The sequence below is a fragment of the Ptychodera flava genome, unplaced genomic scaffold (genome assembly GCF_041260155.1).
Source record: "Ptychodera flava strain L36383 unplaced genomic scaffold, AS_Pfla_20210202 Scaffold_63__1_contigs__length_709137_pilon, whole genome shotgun sequence".
Classification (NCBI taxonomy): Eukaryota; Metazoa; Hemichordata; class Enteropneusta; family Ptychoderidae; genus Ptychodera; species Ptychodera flava.
Window position 1 is genome coordinate 375001 of NW_027248385.1, and position 20405 is coordinate 395405.

The 20405-nt window shown below is 38.3% G+C and overlaps 1 protein-coding gene across 1 annotated transcript in view; it reads right to left on the minus strand.

The window, feature by feature from the left end:
- LOC139128647 (cell adhesion molecule CEACAM1-like) overlaps positions 1-20405 on the minus strand; it is a 285077-nt gene that overhangs the window by 753 nt on the left and 263919 nt on the right. The window contains exons 2-3 of the mRNA XM_070694387.1: positions 224-484; positions 1-52 (exon numbers count right to left, since the gene is read on the minus strand). The exon at positions 1-52 is cut by the window's left edge and continues 212 nt beyond it. Of these exons, the coding sequence (XP_070550488.1) occupies positions 1-52; positions 224-344 (173 nt within the window). The 5' untranslated portion in view covers positions 345-484. The remainder of the gene's footprint in view (positions 53-223; positions 485-20405) is intronic.

The window sequence follows — 20405 nt, forward strand, 5'->3', positions numbered from 1 at the left end:
TTGTCTTCTTCCTTGCAGACATGCTCTGCCGGCACGTAAAGTGTAGGTGGATCTGGTGAGGGAAACAAAACCAGCTTAAATGTAAATATAAAAAAGCATTTAAACAGTTTCCATACTAATGTGAATGCATTTAAAGCAGACATGCTGCTTTAAATTCTTCATTCTAATAGGTAATCTTACATATTTACGTCAATTAAAGATGTCAGATACCTTTTTAACTTACATTGCACGATTAGCTGAAATGACTTTGAGCTTGCTGTCGTGACACCGTTCCAAAATCTGTTGGACGCTTCACAAATATAAACACCGCTTTGTTGTCGTTGAACTTGTACACATGTCAACATTTCATCGTTTGATAAGCAGCCTGTATCATTCTTCCACGTAACGTTTGGTAACGGATTGGCATCGGCAGAACAGACTATAGTAAAGTTCCTGTCCTCGATCACAACTATTGTTTCATTGAAATGGTCAATTTCTGGTGAATCTATTGTAAAGAGATAGTAATAATTATGGCTGCGATTTTATTTAAGTTTCTCATTGAGTATGGAAAATAAAACACAAACAAAAGTAGAATTTGACTCAAGTCACGATATTAATGGAAACGTCGTTCGATGATTCGGTTCAAAATTCACATATAACAGTAATACAAAAATGGAAAGACACGAGACCCGACAACTATGTAAGAAACGTGCAGTTACCTGCACGGAATGTCCGAATACTTCAACTTTTGTCGAGAATCAACAATACGTTTCAGCAAGCGTTGGTATCTTCAGGTTGAAAGCGTTTATATGACAGTGTTGAATATTTCGCAAATGGCACATATATAATAACTTATGCGTAAAATTACAGAGCACGCACGCCGCGGTACTTACATTGTACATCCACAAAATTGACGCATTTCCATACCCAATGTGTCCATTGAAATATGTATTATTTGCATTACAGGTATACGTTCCAGCGTCTGATATCGTTGAGTTTGCAATGACCAGTGTTTGGCTACTGTTGACGATTTCATCATAGGGATCGGTCCAAACAATATCAGCTTCAGGATTAGCATGAACAATGCAACTTGCGAGGTAGACATCGCCCTCTATCACTTTACCACCGCTACTGTCTTCTATTCGTGCCAACGGTACATCTGAAATGTTTCATCATTGGTTTGTTGTTATTGTTTGTTTCTTAAACATAATTAACGCATTTCAAATTGTCTTCCCTTTATTTAAAGGACATACATATATATATATATATATATATATATATATATATATATATATATATATATATATATATATATATATATATATAATATATATATATATATCATCCTTTACCATCGCTTCAATGTATTTTCCTGCCTTGAATAATCTTTCATCTTTCTCTATGTCTGTCTCTACCTCTGTTTGCCTGTCACTCTGTCTCTCTGTCTCTCTCATTTTTTCCGCTCTTTTCTTTTATTTGTAGGTTTGTGTCTGTATTTTCAAGGACAAGCAGATGTTCCTGACGTTTGTTTTACTTACAGTGAACGATAACGTCATATGACGCACTCCCTCGTCCGGTACTGTTATCATAATACGTGTTTTCAGCCACACAAATATACGTCCCATTGTCTTGTCTGGTGACATTGTCAATCAGCAATAACCCATCGTTTGCCCTCCGTCCATCAGGTCCTAACCAGGAAAACTCTTGCAAAACTTCAGGATTACCATCGACTGCAATTTGACAGACAGCAAACACCTTGTCGCCTTCCAATACTGGTCCGATCGTCTTGTTTGTGACAGCTACTGTCGCTGGGTCTGTCAATATAAAAAGTAAAGTAGATGATATGTTGACTATTTAAATTAGTGTGCAACAGATAGGCAAATATTTCATTTGAACGTCCAGAGTTACAGTGGTTTCCCACGTTATGACACTTTTTTCTGAAATGTAATATCTCACTTTAAAAAAAGAGTATATGTAGAATAAAACGACTATTTAGTTTTGCGTCATCTCTCCTCATTCTAAAATGGCATGGGTTGAAAGACTGACACTAACAAAAAAAAGATTAAAATCATGATTAGCAAAATCAAAATGCCTCTTATCCAAATTGTCGCAATTTAAAGACAAACAATATAGTCGTTTTCTTATAACATTTAAAAAACATAATGTGAAAATTTCAAAAAGTTGATCCAGCTAGAGTGGTGCTTAACTCTTGAAATCCTGAAATCGGGAGAAGAAAGAAGCCAGAAAACGGGTGATTTGCATATATTTTGCATAATTAACACTTCTTTATCACATAAGTTATGACTGCTTGACAAATTTAAAGATTAATTCAACCAATATTTTAATCTTGGGTAAACAAATTAAATTGAACGGGTATTTGCAAAAAAAAAGTTATTTTAGAGTAAAATACGCCGTGTTAGGTGCAGCGCCCTTTTAATCAAAACGTATTACTTTTGGTCATTCATGTCACTAATTGTCTCTTTTATGAAATGACATGGTAAGAAAATATGAAAGGATTGCAATGTAAAAAGTACGCCATCGTCTGCGACAATAATCATCTGTAAAAACCGGAACTCTTGATATACTCCCTACAATAAATATACCTACACTGCACTTCAACGATTATGTCGTCTACGCATGTCAACTGGGGCCAAAGGTCTGACGGAATATCTCGGTTTTCGTACTGGCAGTTATACACCGCACCGTTGTCGCCTTTTTGAAGTGTCGTTGAATATTCCAGTGAGGAACTATTGCCACGCAAGATTTCTTTGCCGTTCTTCAACCACACTAGGTCACCCAGTAAGCTACCATTGATATGGCAGCTAAATATCGACTCATTTTCATCTGACACCGCTGTAGGACCTGGATTGATCCCACAAATGGGTCCGTTTTCTGTAATTAAAGAAATATAGCTATATACGCTAAGAGCATATTTGCAAAGGAAGACACAAAACATGAAAACAAGATATGAAAATTTTAGAAAGAAAAGACAAGCAAATCCAGAGAGTCAAAACACTGTTTTTGTACGGCATACAAAATGCAGACAATTTGATGATATTCCATTCACAACTTACAAATTCAGTGACAAAAGAGTATGTTTATATTCATGATGACTTTTCTTTTTTTTTTGTTAGGGGAGTATGTGCTTTAAAAATGAAAGACAGACTTTTGTTCAAGGTCACCTCCTAAAGAGGTAGATTATTAAAAAATGAATTCTAAGAAATTGATAATCCACTTTCCTGTCTCCAAGGCCAATTCTACCTCGAATTCATGATGTAAAAAGCTTCCGCCAGAAATAAAGATGCATTGGATAAATAAGATTGAAATTTCCTGAAGCAACCTAATGTGATTTCTTCCCTTTTACCATCTACCAATTAATCGTCATTAGCTGAGTAAAAAACCATTATTGGTGTGTTACAAACCGAGTACTTTTAGCTCTGCGTCTGCGCTGTTCTGATTAGCAGCCGGACCGAGCAAAGTGCACGTGTAAGTGCCTCCAAAATCTAAAGGTACGTTCATCATATGCAAATGATATTCTTGATATCCTCCAATCGATGCTTCGCCAATCAAGCTGTATCCCGGCCGAAGTATAGTGAAGTTGCTTGTTAGTTTAACAGGGCGACCATTTTCTACAATTTTCCACGTTGGCGTCTCGCTTCCAAGATTACGGAAACTGCAATTCAGCTGTGCATCCCTGCCAACCACTGTGACTGTATCTGTTGGGGTTTCTTCCAAGCTTACTGCCTGTGCATCTAAATAAACAAATAAATAAATAAATAAATATATATATATATATATATATATATATATATATATATATATATATATATATATATATATATATATATATATATAAATAATAGCCCAAACATGGGACTATGAGCCCGAGGGCAGGTGACCATTTGCCCGACGTAAGGAGGGCAAATCCTGTAGAGGGTACATGGTCCCATGTAAGGGCTAAAATGTTTTATCATATGCCTCTCTGTGCCTGATAATATTTAGATTCATTGGCAAATGATAATCCAATGCTTAATTTCCATCTTAACGAAAATCCGTTAAAAATGGAACGATTTTCATCATTTGATGGCGCAGTGATATACCTAAAGTACTGTTATGCGGTTTATCAATTTTTTTCTGCAAAGTTTTCCGAAACCGGATTTCCTGTGCAAAACATGAAATTTCGACATTTTTAAATAAAAGGTTGTCAAGCTGAAAATAGTCCCGGTTCACTTTCAGTCCAACGACGACTGTGCGGCCCCCGACGTCATCGACAAGTTACCATTGAATCCTATGGAGCGCGCGACGTTCGATATACGAGGCATGTAATAAATATGTATATGGCCAAAGCACAGCGAATAAATAGTAACACAAATCACTTCAAGAACAAAGTAATAATATCTGATAATTAAGTTTCATACATCCTGCGCAATCTTCAGACAGAATTGAAAAGATTTTTAACACTAAGCTGAAATTTATATGGTTTTGGTATACCTTTCTGTGTCTAGGTTGTGTTAAAATTTGATAAATAATATTTTTTTGGTGTCGACAATTTGAAACCAACTCAGAGGGTTTGTTAACAGTGTAGATTTGTCAGCTTTGGTAATGCGTGGCTTTTCTGATATACAAAGATTACATCACTTCCTGATGTCAGAGTAACTCGACGTTCAGTAGATAATTTACCACAAGATGTCAAAGACCTCAGCCTTGTCTTTCAAAGACCAAATAAACTTTGACAGCTGCTTGCTGTTCCTGTATTTGCTGTTACGGAGCGATTGCATGTGATTATCGAAGCGAGTCTTGAAGGTGTTATAAGTGAGTTCGATATAGACCTCCTCCTTGCTGACTCCCGTTGATACCTTCGCGTTGTGAACGCATGTGATAAGCGTTCCTTCAAGGGGCATGTAGACTTGTCCGGGAACTGTAATCAGCTGATCCATCTTTACGTTGGTCTCCAGCAATTACGGCCTCTTATTAGGCGGTTGATTATACTAACCATATTCTTCATACAGCTGTACTCACTTTAATTGTGTTTATTCTGTTTAATAAAAACACAAACTGAGTTACGGCTATATGAAGAATATGGCAAGTATTATCAAATTGCATAATAACAGGGTTATCACCGGAGATTTGTCTAAGGATCAACCAGCTGATTATAATTGCCGGGTCAAGTCGACATGCCCCTTGAAGGGTAACTGTGAACTTGAAGTCAAAGGCGTGGTTTACAAGGCCAAAGTATCTACGGGGACAACACGGAAAACGTTTACATCGGTCTCAATGACAACACCTTCAAGACACGCTTCGCTAATCATATGCAATCATTCCATAGCAAAAGGTATCGGCACGTTCGGCATAGTCATAATCATGATTTTTTTTCTTATATAGCGCATTACATATTTAAATATCTCAATAGGCTTTACATTAAAAAGTGAAAAATAACAGCAAGATATAAAAAAATAATAAAATTAACAACTTATAAAATCGGGGAATGGTTAAAAATAGATCAAGATGTAAAACTCATGTGTAAAATGACTAAAAAATGTAAGTTTTTAACCCTACTTTAAAATTATCAAATAACTGAAGAGCACCATGTGTGACAGTAGAGAATTTCACAAACGAGGCGTACAAGTTGAAATCCCTCTATCTCCATAGTAAACTGTGCGACCAAAGGGTTGATGTAACTTAATTTCCCCGTTAGAATGTGAACGTAAGGTGTGATTGGTGCAACGTCCAATCACGAGTTCACGAATATAAGATGGCACATGACTACAAACTACTTTGAAAGTAATACAGATAATTTTAAATCGGATGCGTTCCCAATGAAGGTCAAAAAATGGGAGTTATGTCATTACTTTTCTTCTTCTCGATAACAAGTCGCGCTGTCGAATTTTGAAATGTTTGCAGTATGCGTATTTCAAATGAAGGGAAACCGAACAGTAATTTATTGCAATAATTCAAGCGAGATCAGTATAATGAAATATTATATGAGTTTCTCAGTTGAGGGCTGATCTAATACGGTAAGGTTTTTACTTATGTTGGTAGAGTGTGAGAGGCTGATTTACAGAGTGTTAGTATCAGCTTTGCGCCATTGATACCTGTGAAACATTTCATAGGATTCTAAAAACACATGTACCACTTAATTTCGTATTGTCGATATAACTTCACAGAGTGTGAGGATAATGTTGCTTCTATTTATGCTTGCAGTGATTTACCTTAGCAAGTCACACGAAGAGAAAATACACACTTCTAGCGCCTAATTACCCGAACAATTTACGGCAGTCTCTGGTGTCGGAAGTCTACTTCCCGAGGAACATGATTTGTAGAGAGGTAACTGACGCTTTTCTGTAGCTTTGAAAATGTCGCTAATGTTTAGAGTAACATTTGCGACGAACCACAAAAAAGGTTGATTCTTTCACCATTTTTCCCCTAATCTACCACTTGTTGGGGTTCATTATAAAGCTCTTCGTGTAAGAAAACTTTTCACGGTCATAGATTTTTTGAAAATCGAAAAGTTTATTATTTCATATAGAGTTAAACACAGGAAGGGCGGCCATTTGGAATTTCCAGTATCGGTAAACTTTGTTAATTCGTGTCTCTGGAACCTAAAATTATCACGGTGACGGATGATTTTTTTTTTCAATTTGAAAGAGAATGGTTGAAAGATTCCTTGAGAAAATATTGAGCAAAAGTTTAAATCTTTCACTTTTGAGGCGCATGCTACTTCACTTCTGTGTCTAAACTAAATTGCACTGTCGTGACGGCGAACTCGCCAGGTAAACTGTGAACAATGTGCACAAGTGCAACAGTTGTAGTGCGTATGATACCGTAGGCAATGACCCCCTCAAGACATAGTGGGATGACCCACGAATAGTTGATGATAGACGATTTTAAATAATGACTTTTGCTTTTAAGGTGATTACGTTATTAAAGTATTCCGAGGGTTTTGATTGTATTTTTATGTGATATCTAGACCTCAGATTTGTTTGATTCCTGTACGAAAGCTTTTTTATTGTTATCTATTGACTTTTAGCTGATAAAAAAGTTAAATCAGCTAAATCGAAGAAGACGCGCGTGTATTTCACCCAAAGTTTTGCGGGTGTAATACGGCGAAGGAAACTTGATAATGAAGAACTTCGAATATGGCCGGTGTCCGGTAAGGTCGATGTGAGTGGAAGTCTAAACAAAAATCCGAACCATCGGCGGAATCGTGTGATGGAACTGCATACAAAAGGGACGCGATGGAAGCTGGATGTTATCTGACATTATTTGAGCTGGTCTTTGTGAGATCCCGGCGTGTGAAGCGGTATTTCTTCGACCCGATTTAATGTCAAGTCTGCTGTACTTGAAGGAAGCGTGGGTGCTCGCCGAAATCAAAACACTTCTTTGGTGTCATCGGTTGCAGACATTCGACGATTAAGGAGGCTCGCACAGGTTTCTCAACGCTGATGCTTCACGTCTTAAAAGCTGATGTAAGTACGATTCGATCGATGCAAGTCGCATGAAAATCGGACTCAATTTGATAATGATTACGGCCATTCGAAGTTCTCTGAACTGGGCGTGAGGAATGCAACGAGCCGCATAACTCAACGCCAACGTATAAACTGTCAACGGATCATTTTACGAGCATGATTAATCGACCATATAAGTGATTTTTCATTAGCAGAACTGATCAGTGCTTTGTTGTTGAGTTTTACTTCGCGTTTGAAGGAACTCGGAGCATTGTCGACAAACGAATTTCCCAGTTGAACTTATACATAGTAAATTACGTGTAACGTCTATGGGTTATAGCTGAGACATGCTTGGCTGACTTTTATACCCATTTACACACTACTGAGGCAAACGTTAATTTCTAACCCATCTCGTTTAATTTCGGAGGCAACGACGTGACTGCTGTTTGCGGGAAGACGCTCTCATTGGTGAAAGTTGACGCTGTTTCTCGCGTTTGTTTATGAACTTTTGAACTACGCCTGAAGTGACTTTCGGCAGGCGAAGCTACGCTCGTTTTCTCCAGGAACGTGTACCTTGGATGAAATGCTAATGAGTCACTGTGTTGTCAACGTGGCCACATAGGCGTTTGGACAATTAATGCAACGGACACTGTACTGTTTGTATGACAAGTTCAGAGCCTTTGATCTGATTTGTCTGACAAGTGAAAAGCAACGAGTGGCAAAAGCTGAACATTGTCACCATAAGTGTTACTTGTTCTCGACGTAACAGGTTTTTGATATCATTTTGCACTTCTGAATCAATGTCTTTTATTTTTATAACATTTAGACATATTGAGTGCTGAAGCGAGCACGTTTGATTTAGGAATAGTACGATTTTGTTAACGAGATTGTAATTCGATATTTTTGCTCTGTACCGGTACATTTGAATTTTATTCGATCGTTATTCATTATATTTTTTTATTCTTTCATTTTACTCCGTGTCATTTGTCCAGTCCCTACACTCGTCTTGGTTTACCCCTACCCGCAACGCAACCGCATTTTCCACGAATACCGCGACCCCAACTCACACAAACGAATTCGGTGATTGCCCTTGTTGAGTTTGCTCCTAAACAGCTAGCCCGTGAACCACACTGAAATAAAGCAAAGGTAACACGTACCAAGAAGTACACAGTGAAAAAGATTAGGCGGTTTAACGTCGTCTTCCACATATAGTAATGACATCGTGCTTGTTCTACAGAATGCTAAAATCCAGTTGAGGATTTATTGACAAATAGGACCAATAAAGGGTCAATCAAAATTACATAGCGTCTGTAACTTTCAGATTATATCAATGCTTAAACAACCGACCGTGACATTATTATAGAAATAACGGACGACGAGCTGACCATTAAAGTTTATCTATGGGCAAGGGCGAGAGGAAAGCCAAAAATTAACGGGCGAGGCTTGCTGAGCCCGTTAATATGGCTGTCCTCTCGTCCGCCAGTATGAGTCAAGGTATAGCGTGGCGATTGAGTCATTTGTTGCGTCAGGTCACGTTGAAAACATATGACCGAAGTTCGGATTTTTCGACTGCTTTACAGTACAATATATTCAACGTTTCAATGTAGATGAATGTATGTCACAGAATTTCTGTATAGTTGCTGTCTTGTAGCGTCTGATTTAAATCCACCGCTATGTTAGAACCCACTGAGTATGAACTCGGTACGGCGTCTCAAACAAAACTGTTTAGTAGTGTAACAGCTTTTTGTAGTTTAGTACTACTATAGGCAACATGATGTTTGCTTATGGGGGTATACATTTCCCAGCTTATTCGATATGCGAGAGCATGCAGTTCATATGGTGATTTTGTAGAGAGACATGGCCATCTCTTACAAACTGTTAAATCAAGGTTACACCATAGCAAATTTGTCTCTACATTCAAACGCTTTTTGGCAGGTATCGCAAGCTGGTAGATATCTCTCTTCGACAAAGGTCAGTTTCTGAGTGGGGAAAAGTTGGAATGATGTGTATCAGTGGCTTGGTGTATTAAGTAAAATTTTCAAAAACATCTTGCATAAGGCAGTATAAAAATTAGTTTTCGATAGACACTTCTGTTTGACACAAATGTGGTAGTCATTGCTTCTGTGTTTATCCGTGTGTGTCTAACAGAAAGACTGATCCTTCCGTCTGCATTAACTCTATCATGTTTTGCTTACCTGAGTGTTGACATATTAACCGGCAGCAACCTGTTTAGATATCATCAACATGATGAGAATTCCGGCACATTCCGGTGCTATTTTGTTGTGTGTTACATCCAAACATTCAAATGAGTCAATTCGGTTTATGTACAATGTTTTCTACAAAACTTGTGTGCGACTTACAGAAAAGCAAACGTAATGTATACGCAACTGTCTGCCTTTGGTGACTTTTACTGTATTATACACTCTGCTAATTTTAACAAATCTTTGAAACAGTTCACCGATATTCCACTGTTGGTGCCAACAACACAATTTTAAACAGTCGATGAGCTTTATTGTTGGTATGCGCCTAGAAGTGAAAGACTTAAACTTTTGCTCAAACTTTCCTCAACTACCAATTCAACCATTCTCTTCCAAATTGAAAATAAAATTCAGGCGTCATCGTAAAGATTTTGGTAGAAGAGAAACAAATTATCCAAGATTTACAGATATTTGAATTCAAAATGCCCGCCATCCTTGTGTTGAAAGGGAAGTTCACCAAGGATGATTTTTACATATGTGGTAGCTCCTTGGTCATTTACCCAGGAAAAACTATTTTCGCTATTTATAACTCTGGAGATTTTTTTACAAAAAATGATAAAAATAGTACAAGAAGTTGTCCATGTAATTTGAATCATCGGAAAAAAAGCTCCGAGCTTGGAGCTTGCATAATGTGATATGGAAGGGACCATCTGCGGACGGGTATGGAACCCACATTGTCCACTCACAGTAACACAGTAGTAAACAGCAACACAAAATCTGACAGCGGATAGTTTATTATAAATGATATATCTTTTATGCAAGGATTCCCAGTATAACACAAGTTATGTAAATACGCACAGCCAGGTTTAAGCATGGGTGAGTGGACAATGTCATACCCGTGTGAAGATGGTCCATTCCATATATCAATATGCAAGCTCCAAGCTTGGCGCTTTTTCCCCATAATGAGAGTTATAAATGGCGAAAACAGCTTTTCCGGGAAAAGTGACAACAAAGCTAGCACATATGTAAAAATCACCCTTGGTGAACTTCCTCTTTAACTCTATGGAGGAAAACAAATTTTCAATTTTCAAAAAGATCGTGAATGTTTTTCTTACTCCCAAAGCTTCAAAAAAAGTCCTTGCAAGAGGTAGATCAAAAAAGAATGGGAAAAGTTTGACAGTCCAAACATTTGCTCCTGAGGCGCATTCTGCCTTAAAGCGAAGCTTACCTGATTTGAAAGTATTTACTAGAACTCGTTGTGATCATTGGTGATCGAAAAGGAGAGTACAGTCATAGCGCCGAATAGACAATACACCATTTCTACAATTTGCATAACAAATATTAGCTGATAATATAATGCCGGCTGCAAACAGTAACTACAGACTCACCTTTATGAAAATGTTAAACCCATCTTGCGATTATTACTTGATTGAAAGGCATGGGCTTATTGAAATGTATAGTTACCAAAACAAACATCCTCATATACTAAATGGGTTGCAGAGAGTTCACGCTTTGTTTTATTGTATTTTGGATAAGATTGCAGAAGTAAACGCCAAAAACATACACCTATTTATAAATAACGATAAGTTCCTCTCTTTCTGTCTGTCTGTCTGTCTGTCTGTCTGTCTGTCTGTCTGTCTGTCTGTCTGTCTGTCTGTTTGTCTGTCTGTCCGTCTGTCTCACCTGATCAATCGATTAATCAATAGCAATCAAAACCATTATTTGATGATATTTAAATGCCTTATAACTTCCAGTTATACTTACAAAGAACCGTAAAGGTAATTAGACAGGTGTATTAGTTACATTTTTAATGAGTACGCGTACTGGAAAAGTGTCGCGTTTGAGTACGCATTGGAACGCGTGGGCGAAATGACTTAGTTACACGTACGGAGCGCAGAGGGCGCATCAGTGATGATATCATAGTTTTTATAGCAGAAGACAGGCGCAGCAACTTTCACTTTCGTAATTTGGTAGTAGATTCCGTGATTACCCTTGATGTGTATTAATAATATATTCTAAACTGACATCCCTGGCAATTGCAAAGTTAAGTTTATATCGGTTAAAAAAGTCCACCTATATTGTTTTTAAACTGATATGCAGTTTATGATTCCCGTATTTTGGACTGCAGACGTGTACTTTTTATAGAATCACTGCACTGTACAGGTCTTTTTGGTCTCAAATTTCATTTGGCTTCCTTTTTTGTTTACAATCGCTCTATTTATGTTTATCGTCTTCGTGGGAATGTCCTGCCAAATGCCTCTGTCGTTTCGTAGAACCACACCGTTTGTTTATTCTAATTAAGAGGGTAGCCTTGGTTACACAGTGCTCACCTGGGTCACAGAGGGTCATTCATTATTTGCATCTTCTGTATCAATAGCGGTCCTATGAACACTTTTCATTTAATTCTTAAACAGGAAAAAATTACAGCCATATATAGAAGACTCTCCTTAAAATTGAATCTTGTGTACTTGTCTAATGTGCCGTTTACGCCGTTTGACGAAGTTCCTGACATTGCGGGTGTGACAGATGATATTTTGGAGTACATTGGTGTAGTATTAGTTGAAGTTGGTTTCCCTATTCACGTTTTTAATGATGCTACCACGTTCAATCTGTTGGCATTGGTGGTGAAAGGAATTGAGTATAACGAATGCTTGCCATTGTTGGCGGGGACCATTTGGTTGAATAATTATATGACAATGAAGAGGTTGAATGGTGATGGTAAGACAATGAGCAGGATGCAGCCAGTAGCGACAAGAGCTATTACTACTCTATGTGCTCGTGGACAGTCCTATGGACCAAATGCGAGCAGCAGTTAACGAACGAGTGACATTGAAGCCACATACTGCATATACCATTCCAGGGAGCATGAAGGCTGGTTCTAAAGGAGAGAAACATGAAATATTGTTAGGCGATGATGATAACTCGAGTGGACACATAGGGTTGACTCTGAACCCAATGGTGACGATTGCTGAGGGTGGAAGACGCTCGACAGCCGTGCCCATGGTAATAAAGAATGAAAGAGATAAACCCATCGTCATTAAGCCAAGGCAGGTTGTTGCTACGGTGAAGGCGGTATGAGGAATAAAAGTACAGCCTCAAAGAAACCTCAAGGACGATGAAGCGCAATATCAGTCATCGGAAGTGAAAGAAGTAACGGTTTGAGAATTATCTTTTATGACAGTTTCACCAGTTGAGAAAGACGAGATGAAGAAAGTACAGGAGGTGCTTGAACTTAAGATTGCATCATTTTCAGCCAGTGACATTGACCTAGGAAGATGTATGACCCACAAACATGAGATCAACTTGAGAGATGAACGTCCGGTCAAACAGCCTTATCGCTGGATACTGCCAGTATTGTATGAGGAGACCCGAGCACAGATACGGGGATGGTTGGACAATGGAGTGATAAGACAGTCTATAAGTCCCTGGTCTTCCCCTCTCGTCCTTGTTGCAAAAAAAGATTGATCTACTCGTATATGTGTGAATTAAAGACGTTTAAATGCGCAGACTACTCCAGATGTGTACGCTCTGCCTCGTATCAAGGAGGGACTGAATGTGTTGCGAGGTGAGAAATGGTTCACTTCGATTGACTTGAAGAGTGAATTTTTTGCAAATAGCGATGTCCGAGAAGGACATCCCAAAGACAGCATTTGCAACCCCGTTTGATTTCTACGAATTTGTTGTTATGCCTTTTGTACTCAGAACCCTGGTGCTACATGTCAGCATGTTGTTGAACATTGTTTAGGGATAATAACATGAAGATTTGCATGGTCTATACGGATGATGTTGTCATCTTTTCAGAGACCTTTGATGAAATATCTTGACCAAGTTGATAAGGTTCTTAAACAATTCAGAGAATGCGACCTGAAGATTAAGCATACCAAGTGTCAGCTTTTTGTGAGAAGATAAAGTACTTTGGACATGTTGTATCTTCAAATGGAGTTGAGACCGAGCCTAAAAAGACTGAGGCATTGAGGACATGGCCCGTCCTGACCAATGTAAATGAACTGAGTACATTCCTGGGATTTGCGGGGTATTACCGTATTTTTGTGCAGGGATATTCATCGATCGCCCGGCAATTGCATGCTTTGACAGCAGGGCATCCGACGAAAAGGAAGAATAGGGAAGAAAGAAAATGACCACCCCCATATCATGGACAGAGGAGTGCCAAGATGCCTTTGAGCTGATTGTAGACAAACTTACTTCTGCTCCGGTTTTGGCCTACGCAGACTATATATAACCCTTTGAGCTTAACACAGACGCAAGCTTGACAGGACTTTGAGCTGCTCTGTACCAAACTGTCGATGGCACGGATGGACAGAAACCATTGCGACCAGTCGCATATGCGAGTAGAAGTTTGACTGTCAGTGAGAAGAACTACCCAACTCACAAACTGTAATTTCTCGCATTGAAATGGGCCGTTACAGAAAAGTTTCATGATTACTGCTTCCGCAATGATGTCACAGTTTTAACTAATAACAATCCACTAACGTACATAGCAAGTACTGCAAAACTGGATGCAACAGGGCAACGGGCTTTGTCTCTGTACAAATTAAAGATTCACTACCGACCTGGTTTAAGGAATGGTGATGCCGATGGATTGTCATGGCGACCCGATACCACAGCTCGAGCATTTGACGAGTCAGAAAAGCGGTTCCAGGAAACTGTAGTGATGACTCCTGACCAAGTGCAGGCAATGGGGGATGCACTTCGGACAGATGGTGATGAAGATACACCATGGGTGGAAACCCTACCTGCCTCAGTACGAGCAATACCAAAGAAAATGGCTGAACCACCGGAGATGCAAGGTGTGGCGACATTGCCTACGATTACATTAAGTCAGTGGGCAAAGTTACAGGACAGAGACCCTACCATACCTTGGTCCACGCGAGGACCGACGGGAAAGATAAGATGATGAGGAAGCAGCGAGCAAAAGAATCACAAGGACTAAGAATAGCATTGAGGGATTGGAGTAGGTTCTGCTTCTGTGATGATGTTTTGTATGGAACCAGGACGTCATCCAGTGGAAAAGTCTATTACCAATTTGTACTACCACATGAGTTTCGCTAGGAAGCCATGAAAGGGGTGCATGATGATTTTGGACACCTAGGATAGAGCAATTGGTAGAGCAATTGATTTATTGAGAGCTAGGTTTTATTGGATTCTGATTTCAGCCAATCTGAAGAACTACAATTGTACTTGTAAGAGATGTACTCGAAGGAAGGACAAGGCAGGACTGAAGACCTGTGCTCTGGTGGGGAGTATTGCAACTTAACAACCGCTAGAACTCTCTGCATGGACTTCTTGAGCCTTGAAGAATGTTCGATATGCAACTAGACAGCTAAAACGACAACCAAGCACCTATGGGAAGACTTTATGCTACCATATGGATGCCCGGAACGACTTCACTCTGATCGAGGTCGGAACTTTGAGTCACGAGTAATACAGGAATTGTGTCTATTTCTGAACATCAGAAAGTCATATGCCACGCCCTACCACCGCAAGGGAACGCAGAGACTGAGAGATTCATCCGTACCCTCCTTAATATGATGGGTACGCTTGAGAACGAACAGAATGCCAACTGGAAGGATTATGTCAAGCTCTTGGTACATATATACAACTGCACGGTTTATGACACAACAGGTTTCATACCTTACCACCTGTTGTTTGGAAGGCAAGCGAAATTGCTTTGGACGTAAGATTTGAAATATCACCTGAAGTTGCATCAGCAAGAATTGTACGAGTGGGCGAAATGATTTTCTTACACGCACGGAGTGCTTTTTTATGAGTGACTGCCTAAAATGAAAGCATTTTACTATCACGTCATAGAGGGCGATGCGGTGATGATATCATAGTTTTTAAAGCAGACCACAGGTGCAGAAACTTTCACTTTTGTAATTTGGTAGTAGATTTCACGATTTCACCTATAATTAATTTTTGTTACAAATTGGGTTGATTGTTACAAATAGGGTTGACGTGTCAACCCTATTTGTAACAATCAACCCTATTTGTAACAATCAACCCTATTAGTAACAAAATTTCATCAACTTGTAACAAAACCTAATTTTCAAAAAAACGGCCGTATTTGAAGAAATCGTGATAAAATATACATATTAGTACGTTTTGGGGCAATTTTGATTTTTGCCTTGTCGAAACTCATTTTTTCCGAAAATGCTCGCTAGATTAACTTTCGTTGTGCAGGTTGCCTGGTATAAGAGGCCGACTCGTAAGATATAATCTAGTTGTGCAGATACATGCCAAAAGTTTGTTTTGGGGCAGTTTTCACCAATTTTGGTCAAAATGTTAAAAATCTTGTTTTCTGTCCGAAATCATACTAAACCTATATGGGTTACCTTTTGTCACAAATTGGGTTTATTGTTACAAATAGGGTTGACGTGTCAAACCTATTTGTAACTATCAACCATATTTGTAACAATCAACCCTATCTGTAACAAAATTTAACCAATTTGTAACAAAACCTAATTTTCAAAAACAACGACCGTATTTGATGAAATCTTGATAAAATGTACATATCAATATGTTTTTGGGCAATTTCGATTTTTTCCTTGTCGAAACTCATTTATTCCGAAAATGCTCGTTAGATTAACTTTCGTTGTGTAGGTTGCCTGGTATAAGAGGCCTACTCGTAAGATATAATCTAGTTGTGCAGATACATGCCAAAAGTTTGTTTCGGGGCAGTTTTCACCAATTTTGGTCAAAAATGTTAAAAATCTTGTTTTCTGTCAAATCATACTAAACCTATATGGGGTTAACTTTTGTTACAAATTGGGTTGATTGTTACAAATAGGGTTGAGGTTTCAACCCTATTTTTAACAATCAACCCTATTTGTAACAAAATTTAACCAACTTGTAACAAAACCTAATGTTCAAAAAAAATGGCCGTATTTGATGAAATCTTGATGAAATATACATATTAGTATGTTTTGGGGCAATTTTTATTTTTTCCTTGTCGAAACTCATTTTTTTCCGAAAATGCTCATTTGATTAACTTTCGTTGTGCAGGTTGCCTGGTATAAGAGGCCTACTCGTAAGATATAACCTAGTTGTGCAGATACATTCCAAAAGTTTGTTTCGGGGCAATTTTCACCAATTTCGGTTAAAAATGTTAACATCTTGTTTTCTGACCGAAATCATACTAAACCTATATGGGGTTAATTTTTGTTACAAATTGGGTTGATTGTTACAAATAGGGTTGACATGTCACCGTTTTTGAGTTTCAACAGATTTTGTATCAGAAAGGTTTCATGGTGATTCATGGTGATTTTTCACACAGATTGTGTGACCAAACATAGTAGTTAGCAACTGCTTGACAAGTTTCAAAACATTTGTGTGAATTTTTCTAAGATGAAGATTTTCACAGTTCAAATTTTGACTGACCGTGTAAACATTTCTGGCGTGGTAGTTCACTGAGATTTTTACATTTGATACAGTTGGGCTGAGACAAGGTAAATTTAATTTACTGTTTTATTGACAGTCATTTTTGCTGACTTTTTTCTGGTGTTGCAGTGTTTTTAAAGTTTTTGAAGGTAGTAGGACCTATGACGGGGCAGCAGTTGTTGGTTAGCTGCCTGGACAGACTGTATACAGGTGACAAAGCGTGCATTTTTCACATGGCAGTGGATTTTAGTTTTGTTACTACGACGATGGTTTTTATGTTTACAGACGATAGGGACCTTGCGAATATCGCAAGTCTTTACCTATTTGCAGGGCTTCGGGATGGCTATCCCCTTTTCTTCTAGTCTTTGCTGTATGTTTGTTATTCCTTATTCTCAAGGGACTTTGAATGCTGAGGTCAGGGAGACGTTATTGAAATGCTAATGTGATACGTGATCGGTATATCGCTTCATTTCGGCTTCACTTCGTCACTCGTCGGCCGTGAGTGACGGGTTCCCTTACCTGCTGGACAGAGGATTGTGGCCAATTAGAAGTACGTTAGGAGTCACATGATTTTTGGAATGTTAGCATTTGCTTTCAGAGAGAAGAGATTTCCATGATGTCGTGTCGGGCATCGTTGTCGCTCAGCTCTGTTGAGTTTTAGTTAATTTCAACCCTTTCTTGCTGTGGTAGCCAGTCCGGAATTCAGCAATCACAAGATCCTTATGTTATTTAGCTTAGGAGGTTGGTTGTAGTTGCTATTTCTACCTAGGACATTTTTCGAGTCTTTACCCGGTGGCGTAGCCAGACAGGACATTGAAAACAACATATGTGTGGAACAGTTGGGGAGGGGGATTTTCCCTGGGTTAGGATCAAAGCCACATTACCATATATTGAACTGATCCTGAGCGGAGTCGCGTACACCACATTATCTACAAAACTAGTATGCAACCTACAAAAAAGCAATCGTAATGTATACGCAACTGTCTGCCTTCGGTGACTTTTACTGTATTATAAACTTTGCTAATTTTAACAAGTCTTTAAAACAGTTCACCGATATTTCACTTTTCGTGCTAACAACACGATTTTAAACAGACAATGAGCTTTTATTGTTAGTATGCGCCTAGAAAGTGAAATACTTAATAAACTTTTGCTCAAACTTTCCTCAACTACCGATTCAAACCATTCTCTTCAAAATTGAAAATTTCATTCAGGCGTCATCGTGTAGATTTTGTAAAAGAGAAACAAATTATCCAAGATTTACAGATATTTGAATTCAAAATGCCCGCCATCCCTGTGTTAAAGGGCAAGTTTACCAAGGATGATTTTTACATATGTGGTAGCTCTTTGGTCATTTACCAAGGAAAAACTAATTTCGCTATTGATAACTTGCGCGATTTTTTACAAAACCGATAAAAATAGTACAGGAAGTTGCCCATGTAATTTGAATCACAGGAAAAAATTTCCAAGCCTGGAGCATGCATTATGTGATATGGAAGAGACCATCTTCGGACGGGTGTGGCCCCCTCATTGTGTACTCACAGTAACACAGTAGTAAACAGCAACACAAAATCTCACAGCGGACAGTTTATTATAAATGATTTATCTTTTATGCAAGGATACTCTGTATAAACAAAAGTTATGTAAATACGCACAGCCTGGTTTAAGCATGGGTGAGTGGACAATGCCATACCCATGGGAAGATGGTTCCTTCCATATCACATTTCAAAGCTCCAGCTTGGCGCTTTTTTCCCCTGATTCAAATTATGTTGGCAACTTCCTGTACTATTTCTATTGGTTTTTGTGAAAAACAGCTTTTCCGGGACAAGTGACCACAAAGCTAGCGCATATGTAAAAATCACTTGATTAACTTCCCCTTTAACTCTATGGAAGAAAACAAAATTTTCAATTTTCAAAAAGATAAGAACGTGAATGTTTTTCTTACTCCCAAAGCTTCAAAACAAGCCCTTGCAAGAGGTAGATCAGAAAAAAAGGGAAAAGTTTGCAGTCCAAATATATGCCCCTGAGGCGCATTCTGCCTTAAAGTGAAGTTTACCTGATTTGCACGTATTTACTAGAACTCGTTGTGATCATTGGTGATCGAAAAGGAGAATACGGTCACAATACACCATTTCTACTACAGACACACCTTTATGAAAATGTTAAACCCATCTTGCGATTCCTACTTGATTGAAAGGCATGGGCTTATTGAAATATATATAGTTACCAAAACAAACATCCTCATCTACTAAAATGGGTTGCAGAGAATTAACACTTTGTTTATTGTATTTTAGATTAGATTGCAGAAGTAAACGCCGAAAACATACTCCTATTATAAATTACGTTAAGTTCTCTAACTCTGTCTCTGTCTCTGTCTCTGTCTCTCTCTGTCTCTCTCTCTCTCTAGCTCTCTCTTTCAATCAATCGATCAATCGATCAATCAATCACAATCAAAACCATTATTTGATAATATTTAGATTCCTTAAAACTTTCAGTAATACTTACAAGGGACCATAAAGGTAATTAGAGAGGTGTATAAGTTACATTTTTTAACAAGTACGCGTACTGGAAAAATGTCGCGTTTAAGTACGCGTTGGAACGCATAGGCGAAATGATTTAGTTACACACATGGAGCGCTTTGTTTATGAGTGACTGCCTAAAATGAAATTATTTGACTATCACGTCATAGAGGGCGCATCGGTTATGATATCATAGTTTTTATAGCAGACGACAGGCGCAGCAACTTTCACTTTCGTAATTTGGTAGTAGGTTTCGCTATTACCCTTTTTGTGCATTAAATAATATATTCCAAACTGACATCCCTGGCAATTGCAAAGGTTAAGTTTATATCTAAAAAAAATTCCACCTATATTGTTTTGAAACTGATATGCAGTTTATGATTTCCGTATTTAGGATTGGACAGCAGACGTGTACTTTTTATAGAATCACTGCACTGTACAGGTCTCTTTGGACCCAAATTTCATGCTGCTTCCTTTTTATTTACAATTGGCTATATTAATTTTTATCGTCTTCTTGGAAGTGTCCTGCCAAAGTCCTCTTTCGTTTCATAGAATCAGACCGTTTGTTTATTCTAAGTGACAGGGTAGCCTTGGTTGCAGAGTGCTGACCTGGGTCGCATAAGGTTATTCAATATTTGCATCTTCTGTACAAATACCTGTCCACTTGGACACATTTCATTTAATTCTTAAACAGGAAAAAAATTATTAAAGCCATATATTGAAGACTTTCCTTAAAACTGAATCTTGTGTACTTATCCGATGTGCCATTTACGAGGTTTGATGAAGTTCTCGAGATTGCGGGTTTGACAGATGATATTTTGGAGTTCATTGGTGTAGTAGAAGTTGAAGTCTGTTTCCCTATTCACGTT